Here is a 21470-nt window from a genome sequence, read left to right on the forward strand (position 1 = left end):
GATGCTTCAAGTTCACCTCTCTCCTGCAAATATTTTTCTCCTTTCAGTTAGAAGGTTCTGGAGAACAGAATTTCTGAAACGTGGCCACAGTGGAATTCCCTCTGAGTTGTGCGTGGTCGCAAATGGTCATACCAATAGCCAAGTACTCCTTGCTGCAGGAGAGGAGGATCCACCACTGGCACAAACCAAGGAAAGATGGGCTGTTTGCCTGCAAATGGCATGGAGACCAGGAGAAAATCTGAGCTATAACATAGAGAATCATTGCCTGCTAGAGTTGAAAGGGCCCTCGAGATGCTCTGATTTCATCCCTTTGTAATACAGCCCTTCTTTCTAATTTATACCCCACCTTTATCCTGAAAAGATTTGAATATGATTGTTATCAAAGACTATTCTTTAAATAAAAATATTTTCTAGTTTATGGAAGAGAAATTCAGGGAGGTTGAATGACTGTAAACAAGATGTCAGGTCAAGGACTGTCTCACATGGGGATGTGTGTGCTGCAGGAAGACAGGGTTCCCGTTCTGGTCTAGGAACTGGCCAGGGTCTGGCTGCCCAGGGGGTCTGAAGTGGAGGGAAGAAGAGTAAGGAGCAGGTGTAACATCAGTAGCCGCTATGGAAATTGTCCTCACTTGCTTTTGAGGTAGAAGGTTCCGGAGCCTATAAATAATATGGTGCTGAAAGAACCTTGTTATGAGGCAGGAGAATTTCTCTTCTGGTTGAGCTGCAGAGTCAAGGTGTGTACAGATTATGAAAGAAACGTCAGCAGATCCCATCACACAGGGACAAGACCCCATTGATGGAGTCACCACCACCATGTTTGTTCCCTTCGCATTCCCACGGTACCCAGCTTTCCATCCAAGCATGTGTTTTGCTAGTTGTCAAGATGATGAAATTTGGCTACCTCTCTAACTTAACCTCAGTACAGGAATAAAACTTCAAGTTGAATTTTAGCAAGAGAAAATCTGTATGTAACTTTTAGGACCTGACCCTTGTTTCCCAGTCTTTCTAAACCACAGGCTTTAACAAAGACAACTCCCTCTTGGAGGGCCAACTAAAAGACCACATAGTAACAGTGGCTTCTTTTAATGATCTTCTTTCATGTGCTTTGTCTTTGTAGTAAGAAATAATTAAACAAGGTATTAGCCAGAGTATGAAGTCAGCCAACTTTGGAGTTTCCAGCCTGAACTTTCTGTACTTTATCCTTTTTCTGCCCCTTCTCCAGACACCCTCCAGTGATATCTTCCAAGGTGTAGTTACTCAGCACCCTCTCACCAAAGCCCTCAGAAAAAAAAACCCAGTAATTAATTATTTACTCTCTTTTTTTTGAACTGCATACACTCTCCTTCTACAGGTTGAATTATATGAAATTGCCAATACTGACCAATTTTGATCTTGAAAAATAGCAGTTGCATGATGGGTCAACTTAGTAGTGACGGTATCTTGTACTTTACCAGTGATTGTGAAATGAAAAGAACAGCCTTGTGTTTATAGGTGACCTTCGGTACAATCTAGCCCAGCTCCTTCAGGGTCAAAGGAATTAGAAGGGCTAACATCGCCTGTTAGAGACAGAGCCTGATTAGATTTGGGATGATTTGATTCCTGTCCCAATGCTCTTATCTCCATAATAGGGGTCAGCAAACTTCTACTGCAAAGAACAAGATAGCAGATATTTTAGGATTTGTGGGCTATATGGCCTCTATCATTGTAGCATGAAAGGAACCATAGACAGTATGTAAACAAATGAGTGTGGCTGAGTTCCAATAAAACTTTATTTACAGAAACAGGTGGTGGGCTGGCTTTGCCCTGCAGGCTGTAGTTTGCCAAGCACTGCTCTATAGAATTCTTAGAATTCTAAAAATATCCGCAAACAGATGGGTGAGGGATTTGTATACCGAGAGCCTGCTCAAGTGTTCAGGGATGCTCATCCAGCACAAAGATCTCACCCGCCCTTCCATGTACTATGCTCTGCATTCTCCTTTAAATCAGTAGCCAAAAAAGCCCAAAGTTGCTGGGATTTGCTGGCGGGCATCTAGGGGTTGCAGCCACCTAAGAATTTTCAACCTGCAAGATTAGATCACCCAGGTTGGGACTAACACTCATGTCTTAACTCCCCGGCTACATCTACAAAACATACTTCCAATCTGAGGACAGAAATGTGTTAGAATGTGCTGTCCTTTAGGTTGGCTGAGCTATAGAATTAGCTCTTGGGGGAAATTTTAATAGCTTTAACAATCATTTAGTCAGGCCCATTCATGTGTTAGTTGAAAGTAACCTCATTATATGATTTGCATGTTGGGTGAACAGGGTTTGAATTGGCACCTGGGTCAACAAGATAGTTTGAATACAGGTTTTTTTTCCATCTCTCCTGATAGCCAAGAAGCTACTTTGGCTACATCTACTTTCGATTTCAACTTGAGAAGCATGGGAAAATGTTATTAAGCAATTTAAAAGACTTTATTGGTCACATGCTCAGGCCAGAAATGCAAAACACAGAAGGGAAGAATCATAATCAGGTCATTCCAAGAAGAAAACAAATCACTAAATATCAGGCATGATAATACTGTGATTGCAATCAACATCCCTGCAGAGAGAGTCTGTCCATCTGTTTGTTCATCCCATCCATTCATCCGTCCATCTATCCAAATACCCAGGTGTCCAGAAATCCATCTCCTACTAATTTTGAAGGCACTATACCAAGAGCTGAGGGATCCCAGTTAGGTAGAGCAAGCTCTCTGCTCCCAGTGAGCTAAGGAGGCAGGAGGAAGGAGAAGTTAAGGAGCAAAGACCACAATACAGAAAAGTGAAGGGAGTAATTTAAAGGACAAGGCTTCTAAGACCAAGCCAACATTTGGAGGAACACCTAAAAAAGCAGCAAAATGCGAAATAATCAGCAGGAAGAACTCTGAAGAGCTCGTGCCAAGTTGTGAACCTGAAAAAACTTAGAGAAGATGGTGGGACTTCCCTGGTGGCGCAGTGGTTAAGAATCCACCTGCCAATGCAGGGGACACGGGTTCGAGCCCTGGTCCGGGAAGATCCCACATGCCGCGGAGCAACTAAGCCCGTGCGCCACAACTACTGAGCCTGCGAGCCACAGCTACTGAGCCCATGTGCCGCAAGTACTGAAGCCTGTGTGCCGCAACTACTGGGGCTGCATGCTGCAACTACGGAAGTCCGTGCACCTAGAGCTTGTGCTCTGCAACAAGAAAAGCCACTGCAGTAAGACCACGTACTGCAACAAAGAGAAGAGTAGCCCCCGCTCGCCGCAACTAGAGAAAGCCCCCACACAGCAATGAAGACCCAACGCAGCCAAAAATAAAAATAAATTAATTAATTAATTAAAAATAAAAAAAGATGCTGCAGATGCCTTGATGTAGCATCCACGTGCCTTTTACCTTCAGATGCCAAACCAGGAAACCTGTTTCTAAAAGGTGGAAGAGTGCGCTGGCTACCACAGCCTGTCCTTAAATAGGCAGAACTATTTTTTTAAAAAATCCTGTAATCCCACCATGCTTTCTATGAATGAGTCATATCGGTCTTGAAGAATTCTAACTTGAAATACTTTTATCTTATAGTACCCAATATTTTAGAGAAGACTGGAGGTAGAAATGGCTGAAAGAGCCAAAAGTGTTCAAGGACATTTAAAAAGCTTATGTGGTATGAACTGGCAGCAAAGACCCCTGGGAAGTTGAAAACAATTACAGATTCTATCTGTATCCAGGAGATGCGTAAGAGATTCAAAAGACCTCACAACCAAAATCGATGTTAAATTCAGGATTACCATTAGTGATTTTTATGGTAACATCTAATTCATTGCTCATGTTATTTATCAAGTGGACAATTTCTTCAGGTGTACTGGTCACATCTGCTGATTAATATTTGTGTTTACATTTTATCTAACAGAACAAATTACCAACGTGGTTTTGAATGGACCAAATTCTCAAATTCACCATTTATCTGGTTTCAAATTACCTTTCTGCTGATAGAACTAAAGGTACAGTTCTAGACCAAGAGAAACCGGCACCCAACGAAATGAGAACTCACCCAGGATATCAACCATTGTGTTTTCTCAGGTCCATTAAGCCAATCAAGCAAGAGAAAAGAGAGAAAATTCAAATGGTACTTACTTGCAGGTGATGGGGTGCTACATCCACTCGGAGGAGGATGGCTGTGGAGGCCATGGTGGGGAGGCAGGGAAAGTCCGCCAATGACCGGTGGGAAGAGTAATGGGTAGGGTGCGGCGGGATAGTGAGTCATGTGCCCGTTCACCGCCGGGACGTGACATGCGTGGCTACTGGTGCTCATGTTTTGGGCTTCACAGAATGAAAGGTGCTCTGGGGCAGGAACACATCACTCCAGGCCTTGCATCAAAGTGGGGTAGGTCAGTTCAGAGAGAGTGGAGTCTGAGCTGTGTTCTGGGCCAAAGGCAAGAAGGCTCATCAGATGCCCTTGCTTCTTCCCAGCCTGGTTTTTCCACCTCTCATTTTGCTGCGCTGATGACAGGAGGGGTGGCTTTTTTGTTCAGCTTCTCAGTTGAAGGCTGGGAAATGCTATCACTTTAGAAGTCCAGAGCTGCTAATCCTGTAAGAAAAAAATATACACACATATATCTCACAGGTCAAAAAATATTTTCTTCTTTATCAAGTTATTATCTGAAAAATCTCTAATATTAATCTGGGACTCCTAATTCCCAGTTGTTCCCCTACACTCACTACCTTAATTTTCTTAAATTCTCACATTCTAATATAGAATAAAACTTCTACACAATTTCAAAATAACCCTGTCTGATTAAATAACACCCCTCCCCCAACCCCATCATTCCCCGTATTCCTCCCCCACTTCACTTTTCTCCAGGCACTTAACTCCATCCATTACACATGGGAGTGTTTGTTTATTTCCATCTCCCCCATTAGAATGTGCTCACCAGGAGGGCACAGCTTTTCTCTGTTTTGTAAACAGCTATGTTTTAACCTCCTATAAGAGTACCTAACAGGCAATAGAATCTCAATAAATATTTGTTGAATGAATGAATGAGTGAAATTTGTTTCTTGCTTCTTTTAGAGAAATTTATTGTTTCATGTTGTCCTAACCTATGTGCTTACAAGACTTCGGACTTTCCAACTTCGGATTTTATGCAGCTGTTTGGAATGACCCACTCAACAAGATAAAAATAATTGTGAGGGAAAATTATAACCTAATGAAAGGTAGGGAAGAGACACAGCCATTAAAGATCAGTGAAATACTTTACATCAGTTCCTTACTGTCAAACAGTATACCCCCTTCTTGTAAGAGCACCATCCATCCTTCGGTCTCCATTCAATCATCCATACATCCATCAAATCCTAACGTGCCATTATGTCCAGGTGCTGATACAGGGCACTGGAGGTACAGAGTGCAGGACAGTGCTACTGTGGTTCCCGACCTCATGAAGTTTCTAGCTTTAGCAGCTCCTAACTGAGGTCATATTGTTAAGGAGGGTTCAATTGCCCTGTTGCCCAGGAAGGACCTTCCAGGGATACTCAGCACTTAGAATTCCTTGACACTGAAATAGATTCTAGGGTAGGCTGACAGTGGACCAATATTCGCTAAAATTCCCAAACTCTGGTGCTCACTGAATGGCAAGCCCTGAATGTCAACCCATCTGGCATGAAACAAGAGCAAGACCTCAAGGCCAGCATAGAGTGGTGGTTAAGAGCATGATACCAGAGCCAGACCACCTAGGTGCAAATCATGTTTCCGCCCCCTTGGGCAATTATCTTACCCCTCCGTAGTTTTTATCGTAAAATGGGGACAATCGTAGAATTTATTTCAGAGGGGTGTTGTGAGGATTAAATGAGATAATGAGGTAATACCAAGAGAAGAACAGTGCCTGGTACACAGTAAATACCAGGTGAATAGTAAACACTAGGCAAGTTTGCCATTACTGTATGTGTCGCCCCATCAGATGATATGTTTCTGAAAACCCAGCTTGCTGGAATGAACTAGTGGCTTTGGGGACAGGACAGGGAGGAGACCACATCACAGTAGTCCTGGGAAGAGAACATTAGGACTAAAACGTTTGTCATGGAAATAAAGGAGTAAAGGCAGGATGTGGGCGAAGCTGAGGACGAAGACTCGCTAAGGCTTACTGACTTCTCAGTTTGGTTTCTGCAAACCCGAAAATGTTCTGATCGATAGTAACTTCCATTTATTTGTTTACCATGTGTCAGTCACTTCACTTGTGAGCTCTAAGTTCTAGCCCATAGAACAGCCCTAGGAGGCAGTTGTTATGATCCGTATTTTCCAGGTAAGAAAACTAAGTCTCAGTGAGTTTAGCTTACTTACTCCTAATGTCACAGGATCAGCCTGTGGCTAAGAATCTGCACCGAGACCTGGCTGGTTCTACCATCTCTGCTCTTTCTCCTCCGCCATGCTGTGCTTCCATATACTGAGCGCCTGCACTGTTCTACCTGTCCCTACAGAACAAAAAGTCCACGTGCAGTTGTGATGGGAGCGGTTGTCCTCACTCAGATGACCTTCTCCCCTTGATGCCTGGACTGTTCATATTAAACCTGAACATCGCCAACAGGGAGACCGTGTGGTCCCAGGCTCCCCTGGACTCCCCTGAGTCTTGCAAAGGAGACTGCATTCCCGGCTGACTTATATCACACACTAAACTCCTGAAGTGGTGTCCCTCAAAATATCAATGTCCTTTTCAAACTCAAAAGGCAACTTGTTTCTCTGATGAAAAGAAAGTAAATGGACTATGAGAGGTGAATGTTTTCAGTGCTTTCTCTTCTAAAAATCACAGACCATCTAATACGTTGCCCACTTTCTTTTGTAGTTTGTAGTAAATTAATTAGAAAATAAACAACTCCATTGAGTATTTGCTGTGTTTCCACTCAATTTGATTTTTAAATCACACAGACAAAGCCCAGCATTGTTATAAATGGTCTTTTCTATTTCCATTAGACAAACTACCTCATTAACTGGTGAAGCTGACAGTTCAGCAAACCTGCCCCCCCAGGGCACAATTCTTAGATTTTTAAAGCTGTTTGTTTGTTTTACCAACCAGGGACTATTTCTATCCTTAATAATCCTTCATTTCTCTTTGCTTTCAAACACCACAGATATTCGGTATCCTGTCTCTCTGGTTGAAAAAGGTCAGGTATTATGCCTAGCATCTTAAAAAAATAAAATAAAAAAATAAAAACCTACTTATACTGATACTAGGCAAGAAGAAAAAAGATCAATGTGCCAGGAAAATCCTGTTATGTTGGTGGAAAATTGTCTGAACAGTCACTGGGTCTGTGTTCACATATGTGACTGATTAAGGCTATTCCTGGAAGCAGAGAATTTCCTTTGTTTCAAGCTTTTAGGAAAAAAGATGGTCACTGGTATTAGCAGTGCTTTTTTTCTTCACGCCTGATTTGAGTTTAGGCTCATTTGGGGTTTTTTTCCGCACCACCTGAGGCAAAGCAAACAGGAGCTGGGGTGGCAGAGGGGAAGGAAGTGGGGACTGCATCAGGGGGTCTTGGATCTAAAACCCATGAGATTCCCTGGGTGTCAGTTTCATCATCTGTGAAAGGGGTCAAGAGAAGAGAAGGAGGTTCTAAATCACGTTTCTTAAATTGTGTTGTCCAGAAAACAAGTGTTTTACACGAAGATATTAAATGAAACATAAAAGGTGAAAATGATATTTTAGAGGAGAAAATTAAAAAGACAGGACTTTACATAACTGTCTGCATCACTGACGTTGTTATGCAATAATCCGTCTCTGATAAATAGTGGAATGGCAGGAGGTATCATGAAAGGTCTACTCACCAGCCACTGGGATGACACGTGCCAGGGAGGGGCAGGGGTCCTGGGGACAGTTAATCTTTATGTCTGTATCTGTGAGATCTTACTATTAATACAACACACTATATTTGCTTTGGTGTAATTTGTTACTGTTTGTGTTCAGCTAAAAAGTTTTTTAAAAATTACATTTTAATCATTGCTTGTCACACAATTTACAGGAGGTTGCTTTTGTATGTATTTAAGCTTAAATTTGCATGCACACTTCCAAGCTTATATTTCTAAACATTTAAAAGTTATTTTATATAAACATGATACTTATAGATGACTTTTAGAAGTCAGATGGTTCTTCTAGACCAGTGGTTCTCAAAGCACAGTCCCTAAACCAGCACATCAGCATCACCCAGAAACTTACTGGAAATGCAGATTTTCCACGTCCCACCCAAGATCTACAGAGTCAGAAAGTCTGAGGTGCTATCTGTATCCTAACAAGTCCTCCAGATGATTCTGATGCAGCTAAAATCTGAAAACCACTGCTCTAGACATGAGGTTGGCCAATTTCTTGTGTAAAGAAAGTAAGTATTTTAGATTGCAGGCCATACAGTCTCTGTCACAACCACTCAGCTCTGCTTTTGTACTGACTTCTTGTGGCACAAAAGAAGCCACAGACAATCCATAAACAAATGGGCGTGGCTGTGTTCCAATAAATCATTATTTACCAAAACAGGCAGCTGGCTGAATTTGGCCCATGGGCCACAGCTTGCTGACCCCTGCTTTAGATTAATAAAGAGAAAGAGCAGCCCATTTTCTCCATCCTTAAACTCCCGTCTGTAGCAGCAACTGCTCGAAACTATTTTAGCTGGGCTTTTTTCTGATACTTACGTTTCTAGATAATGTACTTAGACTATTTTTTTGTAATATCGTAAAATTTTCTTTATTATCTATTGGTTTCTACAATACATATGATTTTGCTCTCTTAGGCTATTGCCCACACATACAAAACTCTCCCTCCTCTCTTACTCTTAAAATAATTTCATCACAGTTCTAAAAATGAAAATTATTTACATTACTATAACTAGGTTATATTGTTACAGCTGAGCCACATAATGTACTATACTTAGAGGACTTTCCTCATAAAATTTTTTGTTTTTCCTGGAGTTAATAATTGCTTTGTTTATATAATTTGATTACTTTTCTTTGTATCTATGAATTCTTTCCCAATTCTCAGACAATTCTGTCAGACATGTCATATGACATATGGGTTCCACTGCTGGAGACATTTCTCCTGTTCCAGGGCTGACTGGCTGCTTTCCTAGCCTCAGACATTGATATAACTAGGACTTTCTATTATCACTTTCTTATTTTTTTTTTTGGAACACCTCTATTTCTTAGAGCGCATGTCTTCCTCTTTCTTGGTTTACTTCTTCACCTGGGTGGCTTTTGCCCCAAGATATTTCTGAGAAATGGTGCATGAGAGGTAAATGTTTTCAGTCTTTGCATGCATTAAAATATTTTGATGCTACACTTCACATTTGATAGTTTGGCTAGGTATAAAATTGTGCATTGGAAATAACTTTTTAAATTAGAGCTTTAAGTATGTTGCGCTAGTTTTCAAGCTTTTTACATTGCTTTGGAAATTTCTAATACTCTCCTGATTTCAGATCTTTTATATGTGATATATTTCCTTTTTAGAAGCCTTTATAATCTTCTTTTTATCCCCTAAGGATCTTTTTTCCTACATTGTGCTAGGCACTTGGTAGAGGTCTTCAATCTCATGATCCATGTTCTTCTGTTAGGGAAAAATTTATTTTATGCTTCCTTTAATAATATCTTCCTTGACATATTTTTTTTCCTCTCCATTTGGAAGTCTTATTATTTAGATAGTGGGCCTTTTGAATTAATTCTCTAATTTTCTTTTCTTTCATATTCTACTTCTTCATCCACTTGTTCTACTTTCTGCAAGATATCCTCACTGTAGACTTCCAACTGTTCTACTGAATTTTATATTTATACTACCATATTTTTAACATCCAAGAATTTTTCGTGTTTTTTCTTCTTTATACATTCTGGGATTTTTTGTCATGAATGTCTTCTTTTCTGAATACCTTTTACAGTATTAAGAATAGTTCTTTTTATTGTCTTATTCTGCTCTCTACATTGACTATGTTTCTTTTCACTTTTTCCATGTTGTGTTATTTTTTTTAATATGACATGCATTTCTCAGTTGTATTGTCTGCCCAATTCTAGCACTGTCCATTTATATCTAAAAGGGAAAACTTATTGCAAGGTCCATTTTCATGAGCAAACATTGTCAAATGGGTGAGTTTCATGAAAAAGTGATCAAACTGGGACATTTCTTTGTGGGACTTCCCAAATGTTACGTTTATAGGCTTTTTATTTGGGGCTTGAAAGGTTGCAAAATAACGCCACTTCAAAATATGACTGTAGTTCAGGGCATGCCACCCCAAAATAAGCTGCTTTGGTATATTGATTATTTTGAGTTGCAGACACTAGAAAAACAGTAAAATCAGGAGAGGCTTTCGCTGAACCCTCCTCATCTGCCTAAAGACAGATTCTTCAAAAGAAAAATGAATGTCATAAATCCCCTCCCTGGGAGTTTCATCAGCCAGCAAGGATTGACTCTTGTCACAGGAGAGGAGAGAGGAGTCAATACCACACCCAGACACACTTTGTCACAGACTATCATACCTGCCATTATTCTGCTAAGGGCTCGTTCATCGTTCTTAAAAGTCATTTATTGTTCCATAAGAGGCACCCCTCCCCTTTTCCCTATTAAGATGGTGTTTAGTCCTGAATTCTAAGCCACCTCAGAGCGTTACTCATTTTTTTCCTCTGGCTATCTCCCGTGAGGTATACATGTTAATAAACTTTTGTTGGTTTTCTCTTGTTAATCTGTCATTTATTACAGGGGTCTCAGCCAAGAACTCAGAAGGGTAGAGGAAAAAGTATTTTTCCTCCCCTAGAGGCTCTTTGGTAACTTCATCGAGAAATCCTCTAAATTGTGCCCAGGATGGAGAGGAAAGGAAAAGCCTTACTGAAAAGCCACCTGGTAGTTACATGGAGAAAGGAAGCCAGGGCTGCTGGTGGGCTTACTATTAAATATAGTAAATATATTTAAATAGTTAAATATATGGTCTTTCACTTCTTCCTCCTGTTTTCAGCCTAACAGCACCTCTCTCCACTCCACATTTATGCCTGGTATCCAGAACACAGTAACCTCTCTAGTTCTATTTTCTTCAAAGAATAGACTTACCTTTCCTACCAAGATTAGGTTAAAGTAATCACCAGGATGTAAAAGGTAGAGGAGCAGATTTAACTGCCCCTTGCTCAGAAGTTCAACCTATCTTTGTATTCAGTCATCACTTTTATGTTTCCAGGTTATCTGGTGCCTCTACGCTCTGGGACTGTCCAAAACCCTACAGCTTGTATCTCCTTGCTTCTTCTTTGCATCTCCTTCTTTAGGCACTTAGCAGTCTGCTCTCTATCCTTTGCTAATTTATTCACTACTGCCTATCTACTTTCCAACTTCAAAAAACTTGCTGCCATTTCTTGTCTGCAATTAGCGTCACTCGTGTTCTTGCTCACTTTAATGGCTTATACTTTTTACATCCCCTATCAGTTTAGTAAAGATTTGGGAAAGAGTAGGGACAAAGGCATGTTGTTAGCATATTATAGTTCACTAGAAATTCACTCAATTAGAAAAAAAGTAGCCGTGTTCAAATAAGTTTGGGAAAGTTTGAATGGATGATTCCTTACCCTTTTCAGCTTGAAATTCCTTCTATGAAAAGGGAGTTAAAGAACAATCTAAGATAAAAGGGTTCACTCAAGACCCCAGCTGAGATAAGGTTAATTCAATGTCTAAACTGTTATTCCTATATGGCAAGAGAAAGTCAGTAATGGTTTCAATCTGAAATTGAACAAAAGAGGTGAAATTTGACCTGCCATCATGGACATGCCCTGGGACTATGTCAAATGCCTTCTACTAATAAATAAATAAAATGAAGATGGGATTTGACCTGCCTTAGCCATGCACCTACAGGCACATTGGATAATTAAAACTTCTAGTTAATGTGCTGATGACTTGATACGTGCTTTCTTGATGACTCCACGTTGGAGACGGAACTCTTGGTAGAGTCCACCTTAAAACATAGAAGCCAAACACTTCAATGTGGCGAGAAGTGTTAATTTTCTATGGTACTGCCTTCAAGTGTGATCGATGCAACAAAACAGACAAGATTTTTGGAGAAAACACTGTATCCATTTCCTCCTACTGAAATTTAATGACACCACAGCTGATGTGGCTAGCATAAAAAAAATATAGGCAGAAGTGAACAAAAGATGGATTTTAAATTTCTTGTAATGGAGAACAGAAAACTCTCCTGTATTTCTTTAGCTGATTTAGAATTTCTTGTGGGGGAAATCTTTGCTTTGACAGACACCACATGCATATGGCTTCTTTTCCTAGTGTATTTTAGCTCAAACCTCCCTGTTTATTTAAAACATTGGTTCCGGGTAATGCCACTTAAAATTTCTCAAATGCATTCAGCCATGTACCTGTTTTCAGCAAAAATGCTAAACTCAGCACAAATCCTGTGAATTGCTTTTGCTGCTGTTTTGATAGAAAAGAAACATGGCTGTAAAGAAGTCAGTTTTACATGCGTGGTAGTTTCGTAGCTTTTCTGATATCTGCCATCTTCAGCATAAATATTACTGATGAAATTATGTTCAGCTTAAACCAAAGGGAAGCCACAATGAGTAACTTGAATTTGGCCAAAAGAGATTATTTCTTACCTCCTCTTGATTTAATTTGGGAAGGAAAGAGATACAACAGAGTCATTTAGAGGGAATAGTGCAGTCAGAGGAGCCCCTTAGAACACCAGTGAAATCTGAATCCCTCTCTGCATCAGGAGGTGGTCGTTTGGCATGCTGAAGATCCATTTTTAAAAGCATATACAAAATGTCCCTGTATTCCCTTTTAGGACACGTTTATAAGATCCCATCTGCTAAAGAAATATGACTTTCAGAAAATAAGCAGAAATGTACATATGTTAGAATGTATAAAACTCTAAGATTTTAATCTCATAAATTATGGGAACAGTAGTGTAAATATGGATTTTGGGGTGTCAACACTCAACCCAAAGTTGTTGCCTACGCTAGCCTTGCACACACTTCCTGAACAGAGAGCTTTCACCTAAGGTCTTTTCACATAGATTCCAAAACATAAGGTAAAAGTATGTACAGGCCCAAATGCGGTGTCATTGCTCATTTCTGAGAAAAGTGGCAGCGGGCTACTCCTCGTACAACGGTTTCCATGCTTTGTTATCATGGAATTCCGCCAAAGCAAGCAGAATGACTGCACTAGGATTTGGTTCTCAAGGGAGAGTCAGCCATAGATTCTCAAGGGACAGTGAGCTGTCTACAGGCTATGAGGTGACCTAGAAGTAGTCTGTCTCTACACTGGAAGGTGACTCACCTGTCCCATTAGAGTATTAGTACTGATTTGTTTTCAATGTTCAACACACCAAGAATGACACCAAGAGAAGACTGGCACAGAAATGGAAAGACACACAGGAAAATAAGTTGGCAGAAATGATGAGGCTAGAGAAACCACAAGTCAGAAAGAAACATGAGGCAGAGAAGAACACAAAACCAAAATATTGGTAAAAAAAAAAAAAAAAACAGATAAAAAAATGAGTTATAATAGCTGTAACTGTGGTTCTAAAGTTATCTTTTAAAAATCTGAACTAGAGTTGACTTACAACATTACATTACTTTCAGATGTATAGCACCGTAATTTGTTATTTTTATAGACTAGACTCCATACAAAGTTATGATAAAATATTGACCACATTCCCTCTGTTCTACGTTACATCCTTGTAACTTATTTATTTTTATACCTAGTAGTTTGTACCTTTTAATCCCCTTCATCTATTTTGCCCCTCTCTGCAACCCTCTCCCCTCTGGTAGCCGCTAGTTTGTTCTCTGTATCTTTCAGTCTGTTTCTGTTTTGTTATATTTGTTCATTTGTTTTATTTTTTAGAGTCCATATATAAGTGAAAACATACAGTATTTGTCCCTCTTTGTCTGCCTTATTTCACTAAACATAATATCCTCCAGGTCAATCCATGTTGTTGCAAATGACAGAATTTCATTATTTTTTTATGGCTGAGTAATATTCCATTGTATATATATCACATCTTCTTTATCCATTCATCTATTGATGGATACTTTGGTAGCTTCAGTATCTTGGCTATTGTAAATAATGCTGCTATGAACATTGGGGTACATGAATCTTTTCAAATTAGTGTTTTCATTTTCTTTGAATAAATACCAGGAGTGGAACTGATGGGTCATATGAGAGTTCTATTTTTAATTTTTTGAGGAACCTCCACACTCTTTGCCATAGTGGCTGCACCAATCTACATCCCCACCAACAATGTACGAGGGTTCCTTTTCTCCTCATCAACACTTATTATTTCTTATCTTTTTGATGATAGCCATTCTTATAGGTGCGAGGTGATATATCATTGTGGTTTTGATTTGCATTTCCCTGATGATTAGTGATGTTGAGCATCTTTTCATGGGCCTGTTGATTATCTGCATGTTTCCTTTGGGAAAATGCCTATTCAGGCCTCTGCCCATTTTTTAATAATATTGTTTGTTTCTTGCTGTTGAGTTCTTTATATATTTGGTTATTAACCCCTGATTTGCAAAAATCTTCTTCATTCAGTAGATTGACTTTTCATTTTTGTTGATGGTTTCCTTTGCTGTGAAAAATCTTTTAAGTTTGATTAGGTCCCATTTGTTTATTTTTACTTTTGTTTCCTTTGCCTGAGGAGACATATCCAAAAAAAAAAAATATTGCTAAGACCAATATCAAAGAGAGTACTGCCTATGTTTTCTTCTAGGCATTTTATGGTTTCAGTATTACATACAGGTCTAATCTATTTAGAGTTTACTTTTGTATATGGTGTGAGAAAATGTTCTAGTTTTATTCTTTTACATGTAGCTGTCCAGTTTTTCCAACACCACTTATCGAACAGACTGTCTTTTCTCCATTGTATATTCTTGCCTCCTTAACCTTGTAGATTAGTTGACCATAGGCATGGGGGTTTATTCCCGGACTCTCTATTCTGTTCCATTGATCCATGTGTCTGTTTTTGTGCCAGTACATTCTGTTTTCATTACTGTAGTTGTAGTATAGTCTGAAGTGAGGGAGTATGATACGTCCAACTTTGTTCTTTTTTCTCAAGATTGCTTTGGGTATTCGGGGTTTTTGTGGTTCTGAACAAATTTTAGAATTATTTCTTCAGCATACCTCAACATAATAAATGCCACATATGACAAACCCACAGCAAATATCATACTCAATGGTGAAAAGCTGAAACCTTTTCTTCTAAAATCAGGAACAGGACAAGGATGCCCACTCTTGCTACTTCTATTCAACATAGTATTGAAAATCCTAGCCACAGCAATTAGGCAAGAAGAAAATAAAAGGCATCCAAATTAGAAGGGAAGAAGTAAAGCGATTTGCAGATGACATGACACTACATGTAGAAAACTCTAAAGACTCCATCAGAAAAATTAATAGAACTAATAAATGAATTCAGCAAAGTTTCAGGATATAAGATGAATATACAGAAATCTGTTGCATTCCTATATACTAATAATGAACTGTTAGAAACAGAAATTAAGAAAACAATCTCATTTACAATTGAGTCAAAAAGAATAAAATACTTGGAATAAATTTAACCAAGGAGGAGAAAGACCTATACTCTGAAAACTACAGGACATTGATAAAGGAAATCGAAGATGATACAAATAAATGGAAAGATATCCCATGCTGATGGACTGGAAGAATTAATATTGTTAAAATGTCCATACTACCCAAAGCAGTATACAGATTGAATGCAATTCCTATTAAAATAGTCATGACATTTTTCACAGAAATAAGGTTATCTTTAGTGTTAAGAACAGCATTCCAATTTTTGTGAGTCCTGAGTCTTTAACTGTTCCACTGTTTTGTATTTTTGTTCACTCCTTCATACAACAAAAACTCGAATTGTATATCTTGATCTTAGACCCCAGAAGAATCTTACTAGCCTAGTACTTAACTCTTCCCTTTCTGAAAGATGTGGCCAGTCTTCAGCTGACTGTGATAATTGACTATTGATGTAATGTCAACTTGCATGTTGAGATTAAGATGGATATAATGTTACCAAGTAGGATTTCATGAATGGCACAGTGCTGGAAAAGTGCTAAAGTAAGAGACACCTTTGAGGTCCCTGGACCCTTGCTGTTTATAATAATATGGAGATTTTAAATAAAGGCATAGTTACCTTGCCGTAATCATACTCAGTCTGTATGCATATACACTGTCGTACGAAACTAAATTCATTGCATATTTATTCTTTCAAAGAAACCCTGAAAATTCATATAACAGAGATCATAATAGAGTCCCCAAAGTAGTGAATGTAAATAATATGTATTTAATATTTATTAATATTTAAATATTATAACATGCTTGTAACTTTTAGGGGGTATAGCTACTGTAGAAAGTGAGGCCTAGCTGTAAATGTATTCTTAACAAATTTACAAAATCAAGACAACAAAAGAGCAAGAATTTTTAAGGCACATTGAGTTACTTGGGTTGCCTAAAAAATGAAATGGTCACAGGGTTTCCACCTTAATAAGGAATGGAGACTCTCAGAGCTGCTACAGGACACCTGGGCACTGTACACAGGAGTTACCAGTGTCCACTCTACATCTGCTCAGGTTCTGGCACTAAGGTTGGCCTCCAGTCTTAGATGAAGCAGGTTAAGGCACCTTTGGTGCTTCTTGTGATGGCAAGCAGGGTCTTGAATGAATCTTGCCGTTCAATTGCCACTGGGCTACAGGAGGTAAGCCCTCATTCTCGTCAGTTTCTCAGTTGAGACAGGATCCCTGTCACTGATCAACTCCCCCTCCACTCCCCAGCACCCTCTGGCTGAGGTCCAGATTCTCTACCTAGCTCATGCCAACTGCCCCCTCCTCAATGGCTGGATCTTGTCCCCTTGCGTCTGGGTGCTAGCATTGTGCTCATGTCAATAAGGACAGACAATCTGAAACTATCACTGCATAACCATGATATACCTCTGTTTGCAGTCACTGTAGCTTGGTCCATACTCCATTCACACTGGATCCTCTTGGAGAAGGATCAGTGCCCATTTTTGGACACAGCTGTCATGCTGTTAGCTTCCTCGAGAAAAAGCTCCATGGCTAGATAAGTTACCATAGCTCAGGTCTTATCCTGTCCAATATTGTTTTCATTTCAGGCTACCTTTACCTCTTGAGGTCAAAAGAAACATCACAGCTATATTCAGTAGAATAAAGCTTTCCAGTTAGTTTTCTAAAAATGGCTTAGAAATATGCCTGTGTCTTTGATTCTCCTCAGGCTCTGGTGGCTTGGCAGGGCCTGGTGGTGGGGGAGGTGGAACAGAGCCCCTGACTCACTGCATTCATCCATTAGCAGACTCCTTTGCTTGCTACCATGGGCCATGTAAATGTTATTTTTTTTCTTGATTTTTTTATTGAAGTAGAGTTGATTTACAGTGTTGTGCCAATCTCTGCTGTACAGCAAAGTGACTCAGTTATCCACACAGAGACATTCTTCCTTCTTATATGCTTTTCCATTATGGTTAAATCCAAGGATATCGAATATAGTTCCCTGTGCTATACAGTAGGACCTTGTTGTTTATCCATTCTGTATATAATAGTTTGCATCTGCTAACCCCAAACTCCCACTCCACCCCTCTCCCTCCCCGCTTCCTCCCTGGCAACCACAATTCTGATCTCTATGTCTGTGAGTCTGTTTCTATTTTGTAGATAGCTTCATTTGTGCCGTATTTTAAATTCCACACATAAGTGATATCATATGGTATTTGTCTTTCTCCTTCTGATTTACTTCACTTAGTATGATAATCTCTAGTTGCATCCATGTTGCTTCAAATGGCATTATTTCATTCTTCTTTATGGCTGAGTAGTTTTCCATTGTATATATATATTGTATGTATACATTGTATATATGTACCACATCTTCTTTATCCATTCCTCTGTCAACGGACATTTAGATTGTTTCCATGTCTTGGCTATTGTAAATAGTGCTGCAATGAACATTGGGGTGCATGTATCTTTTTTGAATTATGGTTTTCTCAGGGTATATGCCCAGGAGTGGGATTGCTGGGTCATGTGGTAGTTCTATTTTTAGTTTCCTGAGGAAACTCATACTGTTCTCCATAGTAATTGTACCAACTTACATTCCCACCAACAGTGTAGGAGGGTTCCCTTTTCTCCACATCCTCTCCAGCATTTGTTATTTATAGACTTTTAAATGATGGTCATTCTGACCAGTGTGAGGTGGTACCTCATTGCAGTTCTGATTTGCATTTCTCCAATAATTAGTGATGTTTAGCATCTTTTCACGTGCCTTTTGTCCATTTGTAAGTCTTCTTGGAGAAATGTCTATTTAGGTCTTCTGCCCATGTTTCGATTGGGTTATTTTTGTTGTTTTTGTTATTGAGCTGTATGAGTTGTTTGTATATTTTGGAGATTAAGCCCTTGCCTGTTGCATCATTTGCAAATATTTTTTCCCATTCCACAGGTTGTCTTTTCATTTTTTTATGGTTTCCTTTGCTGTACAAAAGCTTGTAAGTTTGATTAGGTTCCATTTGTTTACTTTTGTTTTTATTTCTATCATGCAAATGTTATCAACCCGTTTATAGCATAATGTGGGAAAAAGTTGGGAAGCACCATATTAGACTCATGATACTTCAGAGAAAAGAACAGACCAAATAAACAAATATTTACATTTTTATAGTTGTGGAAGAATGCTTAATTTCTTTAGATTTGATTCGACTCTAAATCCCTATACTTCCTGATATTAGGGAATTCAGTCTATTGTTGTTAGGGTTTTCTCCCTTTTCCCGGGTTATACAAAGTACCTGGGATATCATGCAATCAAAATATTGGGGGTGGGTTATGAGAGTAACAATAACAAGTGTTGTAGAGGATGTGTAGAAATTGGAACCCTTCAACATTTCTGGCAAGAACATCAACTGGTGCAGCCACTTTGGGAAACAGTTTGACAGTTCCTCAAAATGCCAAACAGAGCTAATATATGACCTGGGAATTCCACTCCTGGGTATATGCACAAGAGAACTGAAAATATATGTCTAAGTAAAAATTTGTGCCCAAATATTCACAGCAGCATTGTTCACAACAGCCAAAAAGTGGAAACAATCCAAGACTCTATCAATTGATGAATGGATAAACAATAAGTGGCCTCTCCATACAATGGAATATTTTTTGGTCATTAAAAAAAGGAATGAAGTACTGATACATGCTACAACACAGAGGAATCTAGAAAATATTGTGCTAAGGGGAAGAAGTCAGACATAAAAGGCTACATATTATAAAATTCCATTTCTATGAAATGTCCAGAATATGCAAATCCTTAGAGAGTGGATTAGTGGTTGCCGGGGGCTGGGAGAAGGAGGACTAGGGAATGACTCTTAAAGGGCATGATGTTTCTTTTTAGAAAGATGAAAATGTTCTGGAATTAGATAGTGATGATGGTGAAGCAACTTTGTGAATATATCAAGAACCACTGAATTGTACAACTTAATAGGGTACATATATGTTTTGTGAATTACATTTTGATAATTAAAAAAGAGAAATAGGGCTTCCTTGGTGGCGCAGTGGTGGGGAGTCTGCCTGCCAATGCAGGGGACACGGGTTCGAGCCCTGGTCTGGGAAGATCCCACATGCCACGGAGGAACTAGGCCCATGAGCCACAATTACTGAGCCTGCGCGTCTGGAGCCTGTGCTCCGCAACAAGAGAGGCCGCGATATTGAGAGGCCCGCGCACCGCGATGAAGAGTGGCCCCCACTTGCCGCAACTAGAGAAAGCCCTCGCAAAGAAACGAAGACCCAACACAGCCAGAAATAAATAAATAAATAATAATTTTAAACTTCCTTATTAAAAAAAAAAAAAAAAAGAGAAATAGGTACATGAACCAACCAACCAACCAACCAACCAACCAATGGTGGTAGACTCAGTCCACACAGGTTCTGCTGATCTATGCCCAAGGTCCGAGCCTAGGCTGACCTGTATGTCTGGCTTTCTTGGCCTCTGTCCCTGAACACAGGGTCTAGCCTCCCCATGGCACCCTGTAGCCATTTCTCTTGGAAGGACTCTCACCTCCGGGGGTCTCTGTCAGGATCAAGTCTGAGTCCTGAGCACTCACAGGCCTTGGACTCTTGTCTTCTACTCATATTTAGAGAACTTCCTTCTCTTCTTTGCTTCTCATGCATTTCCTTAAATTCTTAAATTCAGTACTTTTAATATTCTTATCTATTTTTATTCCCCCCCCCCTTGGAAGGGACTTTGTCAATAAACTTACATTTGCTACTTAAAATATTCAACCTTTTGAAAAAAAGAAGTAACCAAGATACTTACACACACGAAACTAGCTCCGCAAAGAGGCATGCACAAGAACATGTACTGAGAAAAGTGGAACGGGGAAAAGGATGGAAGAGAATGAGGAGAGTCTGACATTTCTGATCTGAGTTTGACATTTTGAGGAAGTCTGGAGAAGTAGGAAAAGTAGGAATGCCACTGACTTACATTCCTGCGTTACCGTAAAGAGGACATTACCTTAGTCGGTTTGGGCTGCTGAAACAATATACCATATTCTGGTAGTTAATGGACAACAGAAATTTATTTCTCACAGTTCTGGAGGTCTGGAAAGTCTAAGAGCAAGGTGCCAGCCTTGATCAATAGTCCTGTCCTGGGGAGGGACCTCATCTTCCTGGTTCATAGCCTGTGCCTTCTTGCAGTATCCTCACAGGGTGGAAGCAGCAAGCTACATCTCTGGGGTCTCTGTTATAAGGGTGCGAATCCCAACCATGAGGGCTCTGCCCTCTCATCCTGATCACCTCCCAAAGGCTCCACCTCCTAATGCCATTACTTCAGGGGTTAGAATTTCAACATGTGGATTTGAGGGGAACACAACCATTCAGACCATAGAAGGCATGGACTTAGGCCTCTGTAGAATGGCTGCACTGAGCCAGCTATGGTGGACTGAACAATGGCCCCCAAAGGTATCTGTGTCCTAATCCCTGGAACCTGGGAATAGTATCTTATATGGCAAAAGGGATTTTGAGGATGTAATTAAAAGAAAGGATCTTGATACATGCACCCCTATGTTCACAGCAGCACTATTCACAATAGCCAAGACATGGAAGCAACCTAAATGTCCATCGACAGATGAATGGATTAAGAAGATGTGGTACATGTATACAATGGAATATTACTCAGCCATAAAAAGAACAAAATAATGCCATTTAAAGCAACATGGATGGACCTAGCGAAGTAAGTCAGAGAGAAAAAGACAAACACAGTATGATAGCACTTACATGTGGAATCTAAAATATGACACAAATAAACATATCTACGAAACAGAAACAGTATCACAGACCTAGAGAACAGACTTGTGGTTGCCAAGGGGGAGGGATGGATTGGGAGTTTGGGATTAGCAGATGCAAACTATTATATGTAGGATGGATAAACAACAAGTTTATCTACTTGTTATGCTATGCTACTTGTTAAGTTATGCTACTGTATAGCACAGGGAACT

At 39.6% G+C, this 21470-nt stretch overlaps 1 protein-coding gene across 1 annotated transcript in view; it reads right to left on the reverse strand.

Annotated features, from left to right (window-relative positions):
- RARB (retinoic acid receptor beta) overlaps window positions 1–4317 on the reverse strand; it is a 439200-nt gene extending 434883 nt beyond the window's left edge. Inside the window, exon 1 of the mRNA XM_057546169.1 lies at window positions 4125–4317. Within this exon, the coding sequence (XP_057402152.1) occupies window positions 4125–4302 (178 nt within the window). The 5' untranslated portion in view covers window positions 4303–4317. The remainder of the gene's footprint in view (window positions 1–4124) is intronic.
- Between the last annotated feature and the right edge of the window lie 17153 nt (window positions 4318–21470).

Source organism: Balaenoptera acutorostrata, chromosome 4 (genome assembly GCF_949987535.1).
Source record: "Balaenoptera acutorostrata chromosome 4, mBalAcu1.1, whole genome shotgun sequence".
Classification (NCBI taxonomy): Eukaryota; Metazoa; Chordata; class Mammalia; order Artiodactyla; family Balaenopteridae; genus Balaenoptera; species Balaenoptera acutorostrata.